The sequence below is a fragment of the Xenopus laevis genome, chromosome 3L (assembly GCF_017654675.1).
Source record: "Xenopus laevis strain J_2021 chromosome 3L, Xenopus_laevis_v10.1, whole genome shotgun sequence".
In the NCBI taxonomy this organism is placed as follows: Eukaryota; Metazoa; Chordata; class Amphibia; order Anura; family Pipidae; genus Xenopus; species Xenopus laevis.
In genome coordinates this window covers 90,190,796-90,212,936 of record NC_054375.1, presented here as the reverse complement: position 1 = coordinate 90,212,936, position 22,141 = coordinate 90,190,796, and the positions used below count along the sequence as shown (strand labels likewise).

At 37.1% G+C, this 22,141-nt stretch overlaps 1 protein-coding gene across 3 annotated transcripts; it reads left to right on the top strand.

Annotated features, from left to right (window-relative positions):
• The first annotated feature begins 274 nt into the window (after positions 1–274).
• rbm17.L (RNA binding motif protein 17 L homeolog) lies at positions 275–14,678 on the top strand. 3 transcript variants are annotated; one of them, XM_018251186.2, is made up of 12 exons: positions 275–431; positions 2,813–2,949; positions 4,273–4,389; positions 4,822–4,988; positions 6,382–6,479; positions 8,060–8,116; positions 9,056–9,194; positions 11,239–11,390; positions 11,738–11,814; positions 11,978–12,076; positions 12,705–12,777; positions 13,384–14,678. In XM_018251186.2, exons 2-12 carry the CDS (start codon positions 2,827–2,829, stop codon positions 13,479–13,481), a joined length of 1,200 nt encoding a protein of 399 aa, XP_018106675.1. In that variant the 5' UTR covers positions 275–431; positions 2,813–2,826; the 3' UTR covers positions 13,482–14,678.
• Positions 14,679–22,141: the final 7,463 nt, after the last annotated feature.

Here is a 22,141-nt window from a genome sequence, read left to right as displayed (position 1 = left end):
TTTTTTTTTCATCAAACTTAGCAAAAGTCGTATTCATTGCACAAGTGGCCGCAACTCTAAGCAGAACATATATGAATTAATGTGAGCAAGACGGTCGGGTGGCAGCGGGGAAAGCTAATAAACAACAAGCTTTTGTTTGTTCCCTGACATGAAAGGAGGTGCGAGTAGAGGAAAAATAATCATGACATTACGCCCACAGCTTAGATTTCTGCAGTACTGGTCTACAGTGCCACGCCCCAAAAAAGGGCAACGTGCCGCGTCACTGCGTTAGTATACGTGTCGTGACGCCAGAGTCTCGCGACACAAGGCTAGTGACGTAATTATTAGGCGCCCGGCAAGAACCGAGGAGCTCGATGTTATCGTCGTTGCCTGTGGCTATACTGGACTGTGGGCTGTATTAAGAAAATCGTGACTGTCCCGCTTTTTGGGCGGTATGTTTACCCGATGGCTTGCGGTTGTGTTACATTTCTACACGATGTTTGTGATCGCTCTCTTTCCTCATGCATTGCTCATGCTTCTAGCATTGACACACCATCTCATTCAGTGAGAAAGGGCTGCATACAGTTCGTACGTAATTGCAGTCACATTGCTTGTTCTTTAAGTTCCAACCTGCCCCCAAACTGTTTCTCACTTGAAAAATGTTACTATTCAAAAATCTAAAATTACTCATCAGTAAGAAAACTACTTACATAGAATCTCATGGTGCATTTCTTAAACGTTCTTTCTTGAAGCTGTTTATTGTGTCTGCCAGCACAAATACTACAGGCAGAGAATTCCACCACTTACTAAGCTTAAACACAGAACGTTTTAGCATGTTAACATGGAATCTCCTTTCTTCTAATCTGATTGGATGCCCTTGTGTCTGCTGGAAGGATCTACTGGCAAAGTATTAGAGACTTTATTTATGCAGAGTTATCACATCTACTCCTAAGTGTCTCCCCAGTGTAAACATTTCCAAATTCTTGGCCTTTCCTTCTTCATTCCATACCAGGTGTAAAATGACACTTTACACTTCAATATTAGAAAAAAACAGGCACACATAGACTTAAAGGAGAAACAAACCCTTAATAAAAAAAACCCTACCCTACATTATGCAGATTCTGTCCAGCGGAGTTTACAGGCGCCACCTTTAGACACTTTGGTAATATTCTAAATGAGACCGGTGCTTCTGCAATTTTTTGTGAGTTTTGGCGCATGCGCAGTTGTTGTGAAACAGAAAATTGCTCCAACTGCGCATTTGCGGCTTCGCTGGTCTCATTCCGAAGATAAGTGAACTCCGCTGGACAGAATCTGCCTTCTATGGACAAAGGCAGGGCAGAAGGCACGTAAAAGGCAACACTTGGAACCAGTTACTTATACAGAATCTGCACGGAGGGTTGAGTAAAGATTTAGGGGCATTAGCCCCGGGGGGGGGGCAGCTAGACTGGAGGGGGTCTTTGTAGGGTAGGGTTTTTTTTGTTTTTTTTATTAAGGGGTTGTTTCTCCTAGAAAGTAATTTGAAAAAGTATTTCTGGTAAACTCTGAATCTGAAACCAACTGAACTGAAAAAGTGTTGGAACAATTATATTCAGCGAGTTCGAGTTGTGAAGCCCAAAAACTTGGATTGATTGAGTTTTTGGTGAGAAAAAACTCAAATCACTCGAATTGATCAAGTTTCGGGAAAAACCCTCTGAAAAAACGTGAACATCATGCAGGCAATTAACATCGTCAAATGGTTCAAGGGACCTCTGCCATTAACTCATATATGACCTCGACAGGTTTTAGATGGTGTATTTTCATATTCAAGCTTTTCCATAGTTTTCCATATTATGGTCGGCTTTCGAATCCAAACAGTTAGTCATGTCTTTAAAGGAAAACTATACCCCCCAAACAATGTAGGTCTCTATTAAAAGATACTGAGTAAAACAGCTCATGTGTAAAACCCTGCTTCATGTAAATGAACCATTATCATAATAATATAATTTTTTAGTAGTATGTGCCATTGGGTAATCATAAATAGAAAATTGCCATTTTAAAAAATAAGGGCCACCCCCTGAGATCGTAAGATTCACTGTTTACACATACAAACCACATGTAAGGTCACATGAGCCAATTAACAGACAGAGTTCTGCCTTTTGCTTCCTCACTTCTTCCTGTTACAGTTACTGTTGTAGTATTTCTGGTCAGGTGATCTCTGAGGCAGCACAGATAGAGTCACAAAATGGTGGCTCAAGGCAAGAGATGTAAAAGGGCAATATTTATGTAAATATATATTCCAGTTTGGTAAGATTCTTTAATATGTCATTCAATTTGATATAAACTATCTGTTGCTTAAGTATTCATTTTGGGGGTATAGTTTTCCTTTAAAGCTCTGGACAGCAACTGAACACGATCATTATTTGTTTGGCAGTATTCTCAAGTTTGAATATGCAAATAAGGATTTGTTCAGTATTTGTCCAGATCTTTTGTGGAGGATTTGGTATATGTCTGTATCCAAAAACTATAGATATGATGCATCCTTCTTTAAAAGGAATTGTTCTGAAGCATTTATTTCGCAAAGCCTATCTAGCTACCCAGTTTTATTTTTGCACAATTTGTTCACTTTAATAATTTTTACATTTCCATTAAACGCAACTGATTGATACGCATTATATATTCTACGAACTGCTAGTAAATGTGGTTTTTTTTTGTTTGTTTTTATAAAAAATGCAGCACATTACATTCTTGTCCTTGGCATTATCTGCTGCTTTCAACCAGAAGTGTTCTCTGCCCTATGAACCTTACCAATAGCTTTTGTTAACCTTTTTAACGCTGTTCACATTTGTTTTTTTAGATTAAAACAATAAAATGTCTTTATATGATGATCTTGGTGTGGAAACTAGTGATTCAAAGACAGAAGGATGGTCAAAAAACTTCAAATTATTGCAATCCCAATTGCAAGTTAAAAAGGCAGCTCTTACACAAGCAAAGGTACGTTGATTCTCACTAGGTGATCAATTGAAGGTTATGAGTCAGATTTGACCAAAGCTAGCCATAAAGTTCCACTCATTTGCTGATCTAACAATTGGCAAGCCAGATTGTGTCTACCAGCTCATATAGAGCTTCTAACCAGGATAACAAATACTTTGCTGATGCCTGGGCCGATATCCGTTGTGCAGGTCATTGTTTTGAAAAAAAATTTATTCACAGCAATAACTTCGACTTGCTTAATGGAAAGCCAAGGTGCCATGCCTTGAGCCTAATACATTGTCAGTTGGGTAAACTGTATAAATAACTGTTGGCATTCGCTCCAGAGGATCACTTCAATCGTCTAGGCTTGTAAAATCAAAGTTACTTCATAGAAACTTCTGCTTAGCTTTGCACATTTCATGCTGTACCTTGTTGTACCTCATACTCGGTACAGCACAAAATGCACAAGGCTGAGCTGATGCCGATGTTTCAGTAACTGATTTTACAAGCCTGGATTGGAGTAATCCTTTGGAGTTCATGCCAACTGACAGTGCTGTAGGCTCCGGACATAACATCTGGTCTCTTTAGAAGACCATTGTTTAGGCCTTACCAGGTACCAGTAACTTGCTCACCATCTGGAATGACTTGCAATGACAGTGGTTCACAGCTATTGTTGGTCTATGTATGGTTTCTTTTAGAAATCCTTCTTTTGTTTATTGGTCCAAAAAGAATGCAGTCTGTATTTTGATTTTATGTAATGTTTTGGTTTTTGCAAGATTACAAAAAGCAGTTGGTTTGGCTATGCTGGTGTTTAGCCAAATTGTGCTAAGCCAGTAGTTTGGCCACTGGTCAATGATCAGATAATATGAGGGCACTGGACAGACTTGTCAGGAGAACACTGTATTTATTGCCGACAGGATTGTCCAGCCAGTCTGGTTGACAATATATTGATTGGAGAGGGTGTTGATTTGGACTTCCTCAGTGGGCTTAGCTATGGCCTGCTTGGGTTTACATTCTGCATTATGTTTTTTTAAATATCTTGTGCTTAAGGGGTTATATTCAGTAGTTCACAGCAAGAGCTCAGTTTTTTTGAAAGGTATAACTTGATGTTTAAACTTTTTTAAAATCTTAAGTTCATTGTATGTGTCATATTTGCTTGTTGATAAAATGGTATTAGACATTCAGAAGCAAATGTTCAGTGCTGTTAAACTGTATATTTAAATGTATGCAAAGTCTATTTTTTTTTTGTCATTACTTTTTATCTGGGAGTCTGGAAGCTGACTTCATATAATTGTCATGCTACATTTATTATTTCTAACCTTTCTGTTTATTTTTCCATTGAAGACGCAGCGAACAAAGCAGAGCACAGTTCTTGCTCCTGTCATTGATCTTAAGAGAGGTAGTGCATCTGAAGAACGCCAGATTGTAGACACACCCCCCCATGTGGGTGCTGGAATAAAGGTGATCTTTATCAACAGACTTGTCAAGAAAATCTGTCTGTCAGACACAATTTTCAGAAATATTTCTTTTGTCAAATAAGATCACTCTTGGGTTATGTTATTATTTGAGAATAATGTGACATTAGAGTCTGTTGGGCCATGGGTTCCATATTCAGCCATTTGTTTATATATGTATCTAGATATAGTTTATGAGCTGTTCTTAAACAACAAAAACATAATGCAGTAGCATTCCTCAAATCTTTATAGATCTTTATAGATATGTAAAAGTCTGATGCCCTGAAAGGAAGTGTCTGGAAAGTTTAATTTAGTGGTTTAGTTGCCCTTTAATTCAAATGCTTGTGGTGTATTTTAGTAGCCCCCCCCCAGTCGTGTGGATTTATTTCTCAATCTGTTTTATTGATTATTAAAAATGTTTTATTTTTTATTTTAGCAGGAATCTGTTCACAGTGGGTTTTCAGCTGCTGAAGTTCTGGTCCCCTTGGCAGATGAATATGACCCCATGTACCCTAATGACTATGAAAAAATAGTTAAACGTCAGAGAGAGGAGAGGCAACGTCAGCGGGAACTGGAAAGACAGAAAGAAATAGAAGACCGGGAAAAGTATGTTGAAATGCCTTATTTAAAGGGGATCTAAAGAGTCCATAATATTTTCCCACTGCGACCGTAGTTCTCTAAAGTTCACAAGTTCTTTTGCCATGTATCTTATTATATTAAAGTATTACGTAAATATGGCTTTATTGTATTACACTATAAGCAAACTTCAGAAGAATGAACATGCTATTGTTTAAATGTCTTGTGAGAGAAAACTGTTTAAAACTTAAAGCCACAGTTCTAGCAACAGCTACATTTACACAAATCCAGTAGGTTTCACAGTAGAGGATTCTTAAGCAGTATCTGGACTGCTGGGGTACAGTTTTTATAGAGTAACATGGTTTTAAGGATATGGTCCTGATGTACCCTATAAGTACGAAAACTTGTGGCAGCCAGTAACTAGAGCAATCAGATTCTCGGAACCTGGAGCATGGAAACAGAAGCGTTGCAGCTCAGACAGGTTATATTAACAGCCATATCTTATAGTCGTCATGTCATGGGAAGGGATTTATTGTTTAATGCGTATAATCTTTTTGATGCCACGTGCCTTTCAATTGTGCGGCATAAACTCACTGCTGTGACCCAGTTTTTAATGTGGAATAAGCTGACCGTATATATACACACATTTTACTTTATGTAAATCATCTGCTGAGATACTTGTTGTTTCTTAGAGAGCCAAACCTCTCACTACTGCAGAACCAGTTGATTTTTTTTTTTTAAGTTTTCTATCTACAACCTTTCTGATCACCTCCCATAAGATCCCTGTTATAATGTCCTAACAAGAAGTCTAATTGGGTCTGTAAGTAGAACTCTTCAGGAACATTCACATACTTTTTTTTTTTTTTATAAACTAAACAGACACAGGTATGGGATCCGTCATCTAGAAAGCCATTATCCTTTTACGGAAAGGCTGTCTCCCATAGACTCCGTTTTATCCAAATAATTCAAATTTTTAAAGTGATTTCCTTTTTCTCTGTAATAATAAAACAGCAGCTTGTACTTGATCCTAACTAAGATATAATTAATCCTTATTGGAAGCAAAACCAGCCTATTGGGTTTATTTTAGTAGACTTAAGGTATCAAGATCCAAATTACGGAAAAATACGTTATCCGGAAAACCCCAGGTCTCGAGTATTCTGGATAACACATCCTATACCTGTACCAAAAAGTATGCCAGTGTATTACCTTGTACTAAGCACAATTCTACAGGAAAAGGTATAGAGAAAGTAAGCTGTAAAGCTCACTAAAATAAGTCTAATTCTTCATTTTAAGACATAAGGTTGCAGTACTTTAATTTCTCAGCAGATAATTTACAGTATGAACTCCGAATTCTTCTCTAAATATCAGGCAATGAAATGTCACATTTCGCTGGTGTTAATTGACAACAATTAAATTTTTTTAGGAGACGTAAGGACAGGCATGAAGCTAGTGGATTTTCTCGTAGACCTGACCCAGAGTCTGACGAAGAGGAAGATTATGAAAGAGAAAAGAGAAAAAGACGTAAGCTGTTTTTTTACTATTAAAGGTGACCTGATAGGTTAGACCTTTTAGCCAGTTTTCTTCAAAAATTTATATATTTATGATTTCAAATGAATTTCTCTCTGAATTATTTATTAAAATGTCTCCTTTACACTATTAATTTAAGCATGAAGCATCTCATACAGCTATGTAACATTCATTTTGGCTATTTATGCTCTTATTTCCATAAATAATTAGGCATTCGGTATAATAATCTTCAAAGTTGTAACATATGCAATTTCATGGTACATGTTAGATGTCTTATAAATTTATGAATGGAGTTGATGAGGATAAATATGGAGAGACCTTCAGAGTGCTTCCATCAATGAGATTAAGAGATTATCTGATTTGCATGTGCAGTTTAAATACAGATGCTGACCTTGCTTATCCACAATGCTTATATACATTACATCAGTTGATATCTGCTTCTGAACCAAATGCTTTCTGCTCAAGGGCAAATGATCCTCGAATAATTGTTTTCAGAAAATTCTGCTACAGGGAACTATAACATATGTACGCATGACCAGGAATTTCATGAATGATATTAAATATTGCATGTGTCTCATGAAAATGTTTTTATTTGAATCTAATTAGTGAATGAGAGCAGTGTTTGGAAAAAGTGATCTCCAAAAATTATAGAGAAGCTGTTACAAGATATTTCCTGGAAGTGCATGCTGTACTACTTTATTCATCATTTTGTAGCAGGAAATGAGTTGCTTGTGTAATACAGTCCCCCACTCTATCATATATATTTACTCAGGGTAGTGTAGGGATATTCTGTAGAGGCTTTGTTGAATACTTTAGCTATGAAGTGAGAAAATTATATCTTCAGGCCATTGTTTTTTGGTACCCACTCAGTACTTGTGTACCTGCACTGGTATATCTGTTTTACACCTGAACATTCTAAAATGTGTATATATTCTAATGAGAGCCAATGGTAATTTTGAGTTAGCGCCATACTGGAAAGTTTTATATCGCCATGCTGCTCAATGGTATTTGCCTGCTTCTGCTAGGTAGTAGGTTATAACTTTTTACCAGTTATTTTGGCTCATAAGTAATATATAAGTGTGAGATCTATCACCCAGAATGCTTGTGACCTTCTGTTGTACAGTTAATGGATTTTTTCCAACAATTTAAACTTAAAATAAACCTAATAAGATTGTGCATGTGTAGGCATAGAGGATGCTGGGGCACTGGAAAAGTATGGCAGCATGCTACCCTAGGCCAGTGGATTTTTGGATGAAAAGGAGTGCTGACCTGGGGTGTAATTTAAGCCTAGAAACTTGTCTCTTCACCATTTGTACCCATGCTTATCCATTAAAATAATACTTATTTTGAACAAGGGGGTATATTGCCCCTTTAATCAGCTCCTGATAAAATTGACTGTAGTGTGTGTGTGTGTGAATGTGGTTGTAACCCCAGTTCCAAAAGTGCCCTTTATGATACGGGGTGCATGATCAGTGAATAACTGCACCTTTCTCAAGATAATATATTTTCTATACAAATAGTACAGTGTTAATAAAAATGTTGTTGTATACACATTTCCTATTACTACTTTATAGCAATGGGAGGAGCAGCCATCGCACCACCTACATCCCTTATGGAAAAGGACAGGGAATGTAAGTAATTCAATGCGGACCCATATGTTGTTGGAATTTTATTTTTGACAAAAGGAGAACTTGCTAATGTTTTAGGCATGAACAAATTTGTGTTTTTGTTTTTTTTCTAAAGCAGCCAGGTAATTTATATTGTAAAGAATGAAATTGTTCAGTAGGAAAATGAATAGTTCCTCAAAACTGTTGATGAAATTTTGTGGGAGGTATACACAGTCGTAGGCTGCTGCATGTTTTATCTGAGACTGTAAGCCCCAAACATCAGCGATAGCATTTCTAGCCAAATGTTTGTAGGGCTATAATCTTGCTTTAAAGAATGTGGCAATTTTTTCCCATGTTGTATCACCACTAGATGGCGAAACATTCCATCTGTGATTTGACAGAGATGACTGTTTAAATCTAACGTATTAAAGCATCATAACTAACAGTCTGTGCTTGCATATGTTGCTGTTCTGTTAAAACTTTTTTAACGCATTAACTTTACCATTTGAGTGTAGGAAATACCACTGCTGGTGTCTATTTAAAGGGGTAGTACCTTTAAGTAAACTTTAATCATATAGTATATGTAAATCCTTGCAATTTTGCAATTTTTCTTCGTTATTTTTTTTTTTTTTTTTAGAGTTTTACATTTTTTTCTCTTAGCTGCTTTTAAATATGGGTTACTGACCCCAGCAGCCAAAAAAACGATTGCTCTTTTAGGCTACAGTTTTATTGTTATTTTTCTTTTTATTACTTATCTTTATATTCAGTCCCTCCTATTTATATTTCAATTTCTCTCTTCAAATAACTGCATAGTTGCTAGGGTAAATAAGACCCTAGCTATCGGCTGCTGAATTACCAAATTGGAGAGCTGCTAAACAGCATGTCTACTGAGTTGTTAAAGATTGGGGTGGGGGTTACCTACTGTATTACAAAGTGTGCTCTAATTATGTATTTCTGATATAGCTATTGTGCCTGCTTATGATGATGAGCCAAGGCCACGACCACCAATGGGAAAGGCAGCAATTCCACCACCTATGTATGATGAGCCAGAGAGACCAAGATCACCAACTGGGCCCAGCAATTCTTTTCTTGCAAATATGGGGTATGAATTATGGTTTTCTGTCTTTAAAGGAAGAGTATCTTAATATATACATTATTGGTTTAGAAGCTCACACTGGTTTGTTTGGGATCGTGTGCAACTGAGAAAAATAAGAGCATTATACACAGCATTGTTTCCTATTAATTGTGGGACATTACATTTTCAGGGTTTGACAACTGCAGGGATAGTATTCTCAGCAGCCCAGGGATGGCCCAGTCTCTCTACTTGTTTCTTTTTCTCTCATATGTTTAATTTGAAGGACACCGTGTATTGCCTCATATTTGACTGGGTAAACATACAAGGTGCCAAGTTTCCCATGTCTAGTACTTTACTGGTCTAATAATTACAAATGAACGTGTAAGAGAAATATAAAGCTAGTCCTTCAGTTATGTTGACTCCTGCCGGTCCTATATCAGTCTCTCAGCTGTACAACAATTTTCACAAAAAGTGGATCAGCGCCTAAGTTTACAGAGAAAACAAACAACAAAACAATATAGAAGTGACTGCGCTCTGGGAGAGAGGTTTAATAGGCTTCTTCTATCCCAGTATACACCCCCACCTCAGGTGTAAAGTAAATCAATTTAAATTGGAATTACTGAGAGAAACAGCCAAGATTGCAGTGCTTGCTGCTAATTGTGCTTTATTGCCACGACATGTTTCGGGCTCAAGGCCCTTTATCAAGTGTTATCTCAGTAACTCCAATTAAAACAACAAAACAATAATATGGTGTAGTCATTTTGAACAATTTGGTTTGTCACCATGTGTTGGATTAGGAAAAGAAAGTGCTGTTTTAGGTTAGTTCCCCTTGAGATGGTAAGTCTTTACTTCAAAAGGGTAAAAAAATATCCTGTGAAAATTCCCCTCTAAATGGGCCAAAGAGTTTTCCATGCATGCATGTGTGCTTAATTTAAAAGCTTCCACCGAATCTGGCTAAAGTGCCTACTTACAAAATAGTAGTTTTTTTTTTTGTTGCCTGTAATAACGGTTATTCTCCCTCCTCCTAAGCAGCTCCTTTATGCTCCAATACAAAAGTACAGAGATTCCATAGCCTTAAAGGGGAACTTGCACAGAATATTTTTTTACCCTTTTGAAGTAAACACTTGCCATCTCAAAGGGAACTAACCTAAAACAGCACTTTGGTGACAGACCAAAATGACTACACCATATTTTTACTATACTGGTCTGCTGACATACTAATAATGAAAGCAAACATGAAAACAAATATCTAGTCATTGGTTTAGAGCAGGAGCCAAATGTGCAACTTCTACAGTAAATTGCAGTAAAACACATGTACAAAGATTATACTTTATTCATCTAAATACGTTACTTGAGTATTAAGACATAGGAATTGCCTTTTTGGATGTATTTAATTAAGATCTCCACTGCTGATTCGTCCTCTATTTTTCTCAAATTTGCAGCTGATTGGCCTGTGTGTGAGACCAAAAATGATATCCAATATAAGTTAGTAATGCATTGGAATATATATTGTCCACAGTCAGCCACTGCATAATCCACATATTGAACTGGTGGCCAGACATTACGATTAGCCTAATTTGTTGATCACTAAACAAGGAGATATTTTGTGTACCACTTCAGTACCTAATGTATCATAACACGTTACAGAATGCTTGTTTGGCTTTGAGCCATATTGTTTGTACTTAGCATCTCTCAGACATGGAGTCACTCTTGTTTTACAATAGGAACAACCCACATATTTACCTGTCCCTGTCAGGTTTTGCTTACATTTCTAGGGGAATTACTGATTGATAATGCCGATAAAGGGGGTGTCTTTGCCCTGTTTTCCACCTGTCAAAACTGACTGTCAAAAAGTCATTCTGCGCCATTAATCTAGATATTTCCATTAGACACATCCACAGGAATATTAAAAAATTAAGGTATAGTGGCATTTTAGGTAACTTTTCTGAAGAATCGAATGGACAAAATTCCACAATACTTTCCCATCACTTTATTCGTTTTTAAAGTTATTTGCAGCTGCTGTAGGGAAAAAACAAAGCTGAGGTTTTGTACTGATTTTTTCTTTTTACAGTGGCACTGTAGCCCACAAAATCATGCAAAAGTATGGCTTCCGGGAAGGACAGGGCCTGGGCAAACACGAGCAAGGGCTAAGCACTGCACTTTCTGTTGAAAAGACAAGCAAAAGGGGAGGAAAAATTATCGTTGGTGACTTGGCTGACAAAGGTTTGTTGTTTTGAGTAAAGATTTTTAGATTCATAGTTGTGTTGTTTTTTTGCTAAAGGATAAAAAAAGTGTCTCCATGATTAAAGATTTACTGAGTTTCAGAGTGTGGTGTCCTTACTTCACTGGACATATATGTATATCAGAGTGTTCTCTACTTTACTATACTTATATATTACTGAATTTGCACTTTCTAAATCCCAAGTGTCAGTTGTTGGCACTGTAATTTCTGTATATATTGAACAGTAGATGCTGGTAGAATTGTTTTTTATTTTTATTCTAGGTTATGTCTCACATATTCCCTTTTTAATATATGAAGTGATTTAATTTAAACGTTTAATCTTTTGCAGTTGAAGCAGCTAAGAAAGCAGATCCAAACCCTCTGACGGAAATACTGAAGACTCCCACTAAAGTCGTTTTGCTTCAGGCAAGTTGTATAGGCGAAAAACTTATCAATACTTTCATATGGAAATTGAGGTTTTTTTTTTAAATAACACATTCATTGTGCTTTTTCTGCCTTTGGAAGACACTCAGTTTTTTTTTTTTGTTTGTGACTATCAAATACTCATTCTGCTGATTTCATCTTCTAGAACATGGTAGGTGCAGGGGAAGTCGACGAAGAACTGGAAGGTGAAACAAAGGAAGAGTGTGAAAAATATGGCAAAGTTGCAAAATGTGTCATTTTTGAGGTAAGCTCATAAAGTACAGGAAAAGCTTACACACGCACGCACGCACGTACGTACGTACACACATTCTAAATACACAGTCATATCCGTGATATCAAAGAGTGACTAAAGATATGGAGTAAGGTGCACTTCCTACAGTAATTTGCAAGGATATGCGGCCACAGAAGTTCTGTGACCAAATGCCTTTTATTGCGTCTTAAAACTCCAAGGTGACCTTGTGGGATTATAATGTACCCTATATACAAAAAAATATAACTGAGGTCACGATGGAGTTTTAGTATTATCCTTAATTTGTAGGGTAATATAATTCCTTATACCAAAGATTGCTTTTGTTACCCCCCACTGAACTATTATTCTCAAGGCATAGTACAACTTTGTAGAAGCTATGAGTCTATGTGGCAAAACTAGGGTAGAATCCGACATAAATTCATCAAACAATATGTTCAAAATGCTTTTAAGGTTTTTGGCTATTAGAGAAGTTTGAGATTTATAATTCTTTAACACTGTGTTAGTGGCAAAAATGGAAAGTATTTGCCTTTATCATTAACACACATGCTACTTTATGCTGCTTCCCAAATGATGTTGGCATAATGATGTAATGACTGTTGTTTGCGTGTGGTTTTGTTTCCAGATTCCTGGTGCACCAGATGAAGAGGCTGTAAGAATATTTTTGGAATTTGAACGGGTCGAATCTGCAATTAAAGGTAAATTGCTTGTCATAAACTGCGATTTAACTGTTGGGTAATAAAATAAACCTATTTGATAATTGGTTTGTCATAGAGACATTAATGAGGTATTTAGGTTTAGTAACCTATATCACCTTCTAAGTTAATGCACCATAGCAAATATTAAACCAATAGACAGACACAAAAGAGGGTTTTGAGAAGTGAAATCCACATGCTCGCTCAGTCATACTTTAGAGCTAATGATGCCACCAATAAACAAATCTTACACACTTAAAGGTACAATAAGGCCAAAAAATAAGTGTTTTAATGTAATGAAAATATCATGTACTGTTACCCTGCACTGGTAAAACTACTGTGTTTGCTTAAGAAACACTACTATAGTTCATATAAACAAGCTGCTGTGTAGTAATGGTGGAAATTGAAAAAAGGCTATATGGCAAAGGTTAAATAGTGGTAACACCATTGTGTTCTACAGAGCAAATCCCCAATAAGACAAATCTTTGAAGTGTTTATTATTTATAGTATTTACAATTTAGGTAACTATATGATGGGATTAGAGAGTTTTCCTTTGAGCGATAACATAATTTGTTATACTGTTACTTAAACTGGACTGTTTAATTTCAGCTGTGGTGGATCTAAATGGGAGATATTTTGGTGGCCGAATAGTAAAGGCTGGTTTCTACAACCTCGACAAATTCAGAACCCTGGATCTTGGGGACTAATATGGAATGCTTTATCGCCATTCTACTGTCTGCCTCTGCAAATGGAAATATCTACTAAACTATGTCACGTTTATTGTGATGAAATTTTATTTTCAGTTTTATAGTATAAAGAACTTTTAAAAACCGTAAAATCCTGTCTCTCTTCCTATGAAACTGCATTTTTTTGTGGTTGTCCATTCAATTCTCCTGACTTATAAAGCAACAGGAGAATAATGATTGGGCATGTTGAGCAATATGCTGCTGTTAACTAAAGGATGTATGTGCCCTGCACATACTGGATTGATTTGTTGTTCTTTATCGGAGATCAAAGGATGTATTGAGCCCTAAGTAAGTGTACTGTGGCAAAACAATGGCAGAACTACTTGTGCATATGTATGTAGATATTCATACAGTTTCACTTCTGAACCATCATGGCTTTATGTGCTGGTCCCTTATTGCAGCTGTCCCCAAGCTTTTTTGGACTGGGGACCGGTGCAAGGACCAGGGGTGGGGTTGGGGGAGGGCTCGGCAGCAAGTTTGAACGTGCCAGCGTCCAATTCGGTGCGCCTCGTTTTTGTGCACTGGGCTTGGTGGCCCAGAGGTTGGGAAACCCTGCCTTATTGCATTTAGACATATGTTCTATTGATCATCATTTTGATTATATCAAAATACTGTTAAATTGAATTTGGAACAGAAAACTTGTTTTGGATAAAATGTAACCCACTTGAACTTTGGTTAACATGTTTGTTTGTTTGTTTTAATGACAACAGCAGTTGTACATTACTTACAGTATATCCCTTTCCAAACTGGAGTGGTCCTGTTTCACCCAGTGTCACTGGTTCTAGCAGCTTGTGACCTAGCAGTATAATACACTAGGAGGGAAAGTAAACAGTTTTAAAAATCAGCCCAATAAACCCAAAGATAAAATGTACTCATTTGGCAGAAAGGAAAAGTGTCACCGTCCCTTTTAAAATCTGTGTTAAATTGAGTAAGCCTTACATAATTAACCTACATTTATTTGGCAAACAAATGAGCACAGTTTGTCTATTACATTTAGAATTGTGAATGAGTCAAAATATTGCTTCCTTTGTAATACAGGTCTGGGGTCTTTTGTCTGTAAATCTATCATTCAGAATGCCAAATTTCTGATAAGCGTGCCATTACAAAATGTACAGTATATTGTTTAAATAAATCTTTTGTTTCCTGTTGATCACAAAACCCTTGGGCCTAAGCAGTCTTGATAATGAAAACTGTATGCAACAATACTCATTATGAACTCAGATAAACATGTGACCTTTGAAGAATATCAGAATGTTTCAATTAGCTATTAGGGAAGCTAAATATTATAATACCAGTATGGGATCTATTATCGGAAAATCTGGTATCCATAAAGTTCCCAAATATGGTACTGCAATTTCCCATAGGGTCTGACTGAAACAATTCTTTTGTTTTGACTACATTGCCTTTTCTTTGTAATAGTAAGACAGTATCTTGCATTTGATGGTAGTGAAGCTGCATAAATCCATGCAGAACAGTCTTATTGGTGTCCCTTAATGTTCCTAGTATCCTTAATGCATAATGCTCCAGAATACAGAAAGACCATGTATCTGGAAAACCCAGGACATAATGGGTTTTATTATCCTGTATAGCAAATACATGTAACCGTACAGCCTAGCAGAATAACCTTGCAATGTTGATTAGGCAAAGAAAAAAAACAAGATACATAGTAGTTCCTGTAAAGGTATGGTGCTCTTCTTACGTATGAGGCTAGGCCCAATTCCTTGTTGTCATCTTTTTATATAGGGACAGTATGTGCAGAGGTGCCAATTTTTAAGGCACAAATCTTGGGCAAATTCACCTCTTTCATGAAAACTGGCCCTGGGGATGCTATTGTAAGGAGTGCCATCCTACCATCTTGCTTGCGTGTTTGGCCTCCTGAGGTTAGCAGTTATATCACTTGGGGGTGCTTAAAGGGATACTGTCATGGGAAAAAAAATTTTTTTCAAAATGAATCAGTTAATAGTGCTGCTCCAGCAGAATTCTGCACTGAAATCCATTTCTCAAAAGAGCAAACAGATTTTTTTATATTCAATTTTGAAATCTGACATGGGGCTAGACATTTTGTCTGTTTCCCAGCTGCCCCAGTCATGTGACTTGTGCTCTGATAAACTTCAATCACTCTTTACTGCTGTACTGCAAGTTGGAGTGATGTCACCCCCTCCCTTTTCCCCCCCAGCAGCCAAACAAATGAACAATGGGAAGGTAACCAGATAGCAGCTCCCTAACACAAGATAACAGCTGCCTGGTGATCTAAGAACAGCACTCAATAGTAAAAACCCATGTCCCACTGAGACACATTCAGTTACATTGAGAAGGAAAAACAGCAGCCTGCCAGAAAGCATTTCTCTCCTGAAGTGCAGGCACAAGTCACATGACCAGGGGCAGCTGGGAAATTGACAAAATGTCTAGCCCCATGTCAGATTTCAAAATTGAATATAAAATAATCTGTTTGCTCTTTTGAGAAATGGATTTCAGTGCAGAATTCTGCTGGAGCAGCACTATTAACTGATTCATTTTGGAAAAAATGTTTTTTCCCATGACAGTATCCCTTTAACTAAATGGCATACTGCAATGATTAAGCCCTCCCTTCTTTAAGATGCTCTCTTGCTTGAGTCCCCAAACTTTTTTGTCTGACATAAAATAGCAAACAAAAATAAAGCAAAAAGGATAGAAATATACAATAGTGCAGTATTTCTCAATTCTGTGTACTGCTAACTGGTGTATGTGCAAAGAAACTTATAAGTTAAAAGGCCTGAGAAAAAAAATAAAATATTTACATCTCACCAATCGTGATATAATACCACATCTATTAGAACCACCACATCAAATAAAAGTGAAGCTAGGTAATTCTAATTGACCACACACAATTACGGTAGGAATGGGACCCACATCCAACTTCTATGGTGCTTGTGACAGAAGTTAGGCTAGGGCAGGGGTCCCCAACCTTTTTTACCCGTGAGCCACATTCAAATCCCTTGGGGTGCCAAATAAGGGCTGTGATCGGCTATTTGGTAGCCCCTATTTGGACCTGCAGCCTACAGGAGGCTCTACTGGGCACTATACTTAGTTTTTATGCAATTAAAACTTGCTTCCAATCTTGGAATTCAAAATTAAGAACCTGTTTTGAGGACACTGAGAGCAACATCCAAGGGGTTGGGGAGCAACATGGTGCTCACAAGCTACTGGTTGGGGATCACTGGGCTAGGGCAACATGATACGGGTCTGTGGAGAAACGCAGGTCGAGAATTCGCTCCCCCTCCCTCTCCCTGCTCTTCTGCTGCTCTGTCTGCACCCAGAAATATTACCTCGGTTCGGGTGCAGCGAGATGAGGCAGATTTCAATTTAAGGTGCATTTCACATTTAAAGGGGTTGTCCACCTCTGAGTTAACTTTTACTATGATGTTCAGAGTGATATTCTGAGACAATTTGCAATTGGTTTTCACTTTTTATTTGTGTATTTTGAGTTATTTAGCTTTTTATTCAGCAGCACTCCAGTTTGCAATTTAAGGCCAAGGTCCAAATTATCCTAGCAACCATACATTGATTTGAATAAGAGACTGTTATATGAATAGGAGAGGCCTGAATAGAGAGATGGATAATAAAAAGTATCAATAACAATACATTTGACCCCCATTTGAAAGTTGAAAAGAGTCAAAAGAACAAGGCAAATAATTAAAAACCTATACAAAATAAATAATGAAGACCTATTGAAATGTTGCTCAGAACTACTCAAACATGAAGGACCCCATTAAATAGACTGTGTCTGCCTGCACCCTAACAGAGGCAATGTATGCAGGTACAAGCAGTGGGGGAGCGGATGGTGTTACCCTAACCTTATACTCATAAACGGTTAAATGCTTTGTAAACTTATCATACAGTTTAAGTGCTTTAAGGTTAAACGCATCAGAATTGTATACTCTGACTCTTGTCCTTATGCCTTGTATAATGATAAAAGAGTGGCATGTGTAAGGACCATTCAAATTACATGCATGAATCCCTATTGGTGACAAAATAATACTATTTGGTGAATGTAAGTTTAAATGATTTTAGCAGACAATGTTTAGTGATCCAAATTATGGAAAGATCCCTTATTAGGAACAACCGGGCTCGCAAGCATTCCAGATAATAGATTTTATTCCTGTATATGGAATGCTACACAGGACACTGGTTTGCTGTTCAGTATTCTACAAGGGCACTAGAGACCTATGAAATGACCTCCTGACGCAGTGGGGGCTGAATTTTTGTATTGAAATGTACAGGAACATTTTAGCTACCAGCTGATGAAAGCTGTACCAAGCAGGCCTTGTTTTTATATCTGATTGGAACACACATCTACACACTGTATAACATGCTACTAATAATATATAATTTGTATTGTCTTTCACTTCCTTTGGTAACTGTTCACCTTTCAGAGCATCTTTTATTCCTTATTTCAATTACAAAAATTGATATAATGGTTTTAGTTATAAGGCATTTTCTCTACTACAATGATAACAAGACAACACTAGTCTGCTCCAACCCACCCCATGGTACACTGACAGGAATGGCATCTATCTGTCAGTGCTCACATGGATGTCAGCCTGAAATTGCATACTTGCATGTCGCAATCCACCCTGTGTGAGCCCTGTGTGAGGTGGATGCAGTTCTGGTAAGTATGCACAGACCAGGGGCAGATTGGACCAGATTGACATTTCCTCTACCAGCATGTCCCATCTCATGTGACATTAGCATTATTGTCACTTTTATACCTGATATGAATGCTTTTTCCAACAATGTCCTATAAATAAAGCAGTATTGTCTCATCCTTTATTTGTTAACTTAGGACAAGATTGTTTCTAAGGACTCTCCACTAATTGTGATAAAAAAAACATTGTGCTTACATCCATTGTTTGTTCCAAGGCCTGCAACAAGTATACTTTGTAACTGAATTTGTTGGTAAACATCATTTCCTAGACGCAGGTGACAACAGAAATGAGATATAATACATTTACCTAAGTATAATACATTCATTTCAAGCAGTGACGCTAACTCAATAGCTCATTGATTAACGCTAGAGGTTTTGTTTTGTACAGGTGTTTGTGACAGATGTGATCTAATTATAAGCCATTATAAAGAAATGCCTTGGGGCAATTTAGCCAAACAAAGAATTATGTCCGACCAATGCAGCAAATCCCCTAAAAATGTGTCATTAGATTTAACACAACACTTCTTTAGGCAGGTTACTGAACTAGTAAAAATCATCTTCAATGGTATTGCAAATTGGTAGTAATGCAGATAATAAATATTAACTGAGACAGTTGGTTTAGAATGTTAATCAGCCCCTAAGTCACTGATGCAACAATGGGAATATGTAGAGAGCTGACCACCCACGGTAACAAGATCAGCCACATGCTTAAAATGTAGGATAATAGATACAGAAACTCTTCTTAGCAACAACACGTGCTAAAAAGGGTCATCCCCCAGGGCACTGCAATTCTAAATGGAGTCTTTGTCATAAACAAAACAGTAGAGACTCACTGCTTCTAGGTCTGAAATGAATATATATATTTAAGACAGACATAATCAGTTTAATTTGACTGTAGAGGCTGGCAATTAAGGACATTTGATTTTGCTCTTCAACACAAACTATGATTAACAAGGGGGTTTACTGCCTTTTTCAGGATATTTTCACACTACAGTAGAACTTTGAAAGACAACAATAAAAGTTGGGACCATAGTTACAGAGTTAATTTAGGTTGAATACATACAAAAAAAGTCCATCAAGTTCAACCCTTCCAAATGAACCCCAGTGCATAGCTGTAGATGTTATGCTTGTTAAAGAAGTCATCCAAACCCCTCCTAAAGGCATTGATAGAATCAGCCACCACAACATCACCAAGCAGGGTATTCCACAACCTCACTGTCCTTACTGAGGAACCACCATTGCCAATTCCAATGAAAATTTTGGCCCCCAAGTCTAAATGGATTGCCTCTTGTTATTTTCTATGGGAAAAAGATCTGTATATAATGTCCTCTCTCGTATTTGTAAAGCCTTGAGTTAATGCTTTTTTATGCAAGACAGTACTTTATTTGCTTTAGTGGCCACTGGCCAGGATCACCTGACTGCAGCTGCTATAGTTTATAAAGTAGTAGTGGCCAGCTCCATGTTGTAGCTCCACGTCTGCACTGAGAATTAAAATAGGCCCTGGCATTTCAGGTACACACAGGCCCAAACAGCCCCTACCAGCCAAATAAATAGTGACTGTCTATAGCAACTTACAGCAGCCCCTCTGGCATTTGCCAGAATGTACAGATTGCCAGTCCGAGCCTGTGTAGCTCCCATCCTTTCCAGCTACAGGCAGGGGATCCCAGTGGTGGCCAATAAAAGGGCAACCACATTTGGGAGTTTTAACCTTGAAGGCAAGTTAATTGCAGGTAAAACAGTTCCTGTGCTAAATGTATAATGAAGCAATAGAATTCTAAATGAATCAGGTGAAAGTGAGTGTAAGACTGGCCAGACCTGGGATGACCGATGTAGTTGGCCAGCTTAAATATACAGTATTGCAATATAATGGACAAATAATCCATGTTTTGTTTAAAGGAAATGGTATTTGTTTAGTAGTTTGAGGTACAAAATGTCTTAATGCCCTTAATACTGTAGATTGGTAATGGATTGAGTGCAGAGGTCCTCTTGTATTTGTTTGTATGAATTTTGCGGTCACAGCCTCATTGCACATACAGTATAACCATGTTGGCACACATGATATGTTGCTAAAGATTTAGCACCCCTTGCAACCAGAGACTTAGTGTGACCCTCCTTTCCCTAATTTTTGTATATTGATCTGTATAACATTGTATGAGTTTATTTAACCTCAAACGGACACCACTTTTATACCATTGTTCACCTTTTAGTTTTATTTGCACACCTGCAATTTATTGTATCTTGTATTACAGGTAGGGTTGCCACCTGGCTGGTTGATCCCAATGTTAATAGGGGAAAACAATAAATATATAGGAAGGCCAGTATTTTTTTCCAGAAAAGGTGGCAACCCTAATTACAGGTCATGTAATATTCCTATAGTGGTTTCACTAATGCTTCATATTTGTTTACATTTTTCTTTGAAAACCCAATAAAAACAGGGTAAAAGTATCTTAACCCTTATTACCCCCTCCAATAGCTTTCCTGTCACTTATGTTAAACTAACAGGCCTATAATTTTCATGCTTAGAGCAGGATACCTGTTTGAATAAAGGCACCACATTAGTAATTTGTCAATCACCACACCACACCTTAAACAATCCTAGCAATCACAGAGCTCAGCTATTTTAGTACCCTGGGATGAATACCATCTGGTTGTGTACCTTTGTTTACTTTCATATGTTGAAGTCTCTTAAATTTCCTCCTGAGCCACCCATCCATCAACAGTTATATCATAACAATTAGGTCTATTAAAAAGGAAACCTTCATTAACTGGTTCCTCAGCTGTGTAGCTAGACAAAAAAATAGTTCAGAATCTCTTGTTTTTTTTCCCCTTTTCTCATCAACCAATTCCGCTGATATTAAGGGCTCCAATACTTCTTGTTTCATTTCCCTACTATTTACATATTTGAAATATAATTTTAGATTGAGTTTGCTCCCTGCTTCAATGCCGTTTTCACTATTTTAGCACATCTAATTGCTTTTTGCAGATGTTTAAATGCTTCTTTAAAATGATAATGTTTAGCTACAGTATATATGTTTACTAGGGAAAATACAGTTATGGGATCAGTTACCTAAAAACACATTATCCAGAAGGCTCAAACTACAGAATGGCTCCTGTAGACTCCATTTTATTCAAATTTTTTCCAAACCAAGATATAATTAATCCTTATTCCAAGCAAAAGCAGCCTATTGGATTTATTTAATATTTACATGATTTTCTAGTAGACTTGAGGTATGGAGATCCAAAATTCTGGAACGATTCATTATCTGGAAAACCCTAGTTCCCGAGCATTCTGGATAACACATCCCATACCTGTACTGATTTGTTTATATGCTAAGGGGCCCATTTATTAAACCTCAATTGTTTTCTGGTCGAGGTTACTGAACTTACATTTTTAGAGATTTACCAAAACTGCTAAAAATCCCAAAATACGCCATCTCAAACCTGTATAGCTCATGTAGAAATCAATGGCAGATGTCCCTGAAGTTTCTTGACATCATGATCTGCACTGGATAATCCAAAAAAGATGGGGTTTTTGTCAGATAATCCTAAAAAGTCGAGTTTTCGCTGCAAAAAAATGTAACAAAGTCGAGTTTTTGAAGCCTTTGTACGATATTAATTTACGCTCAATTTTGTCATGACGTTTTGTCACTCTGGTTTTTTCAAGAAAAATTATTGATAAATGAGTTAAATTAGTGGAAAGGACCTTGGTCAACTTTGTTTTCATAAAAAACTGATATTATTCGAGTTTTAGATAATAAGCCCCTTCCATTTTCCTTCTGTGTTTAATTCAGTGTATTATCTTTTACATTTAACATTGCAGAAATTGCCCTTACGTAAAGTTTGCACATCTAAGATCTCCCTTAGGGTAAGGCACACATGGATTTGCCACTGATAAATCTGCTCTACTGGGAGACTAATTTTCTTTAAATATTTTATG

Bases quoted from the DNA above. Each gene is read 5' to 3' on its own strand.
- rbm17.L (XM_018251186.2), top strand. From the start codon at position 2,827: ATGTCTTTATATGATGATCTTGGTGTGGAAACTAGTGATTCAAAGACA. The intron at 11,391-11,737 runs GTTTGTTGTTTT...AATCTTTTGCAG, and splicing joins TGGTGACTTGGCTGACAAAG to TTGAAGCAGCTAAGAAAGCA. The intron at 11,815-11,977 runs GCAAGTTGTATA...TTCATCTTCTAG, and splicing joins CTAAAGTCGTTTTGCTTCAG to AACATGGTAGGTGCAGGGGA.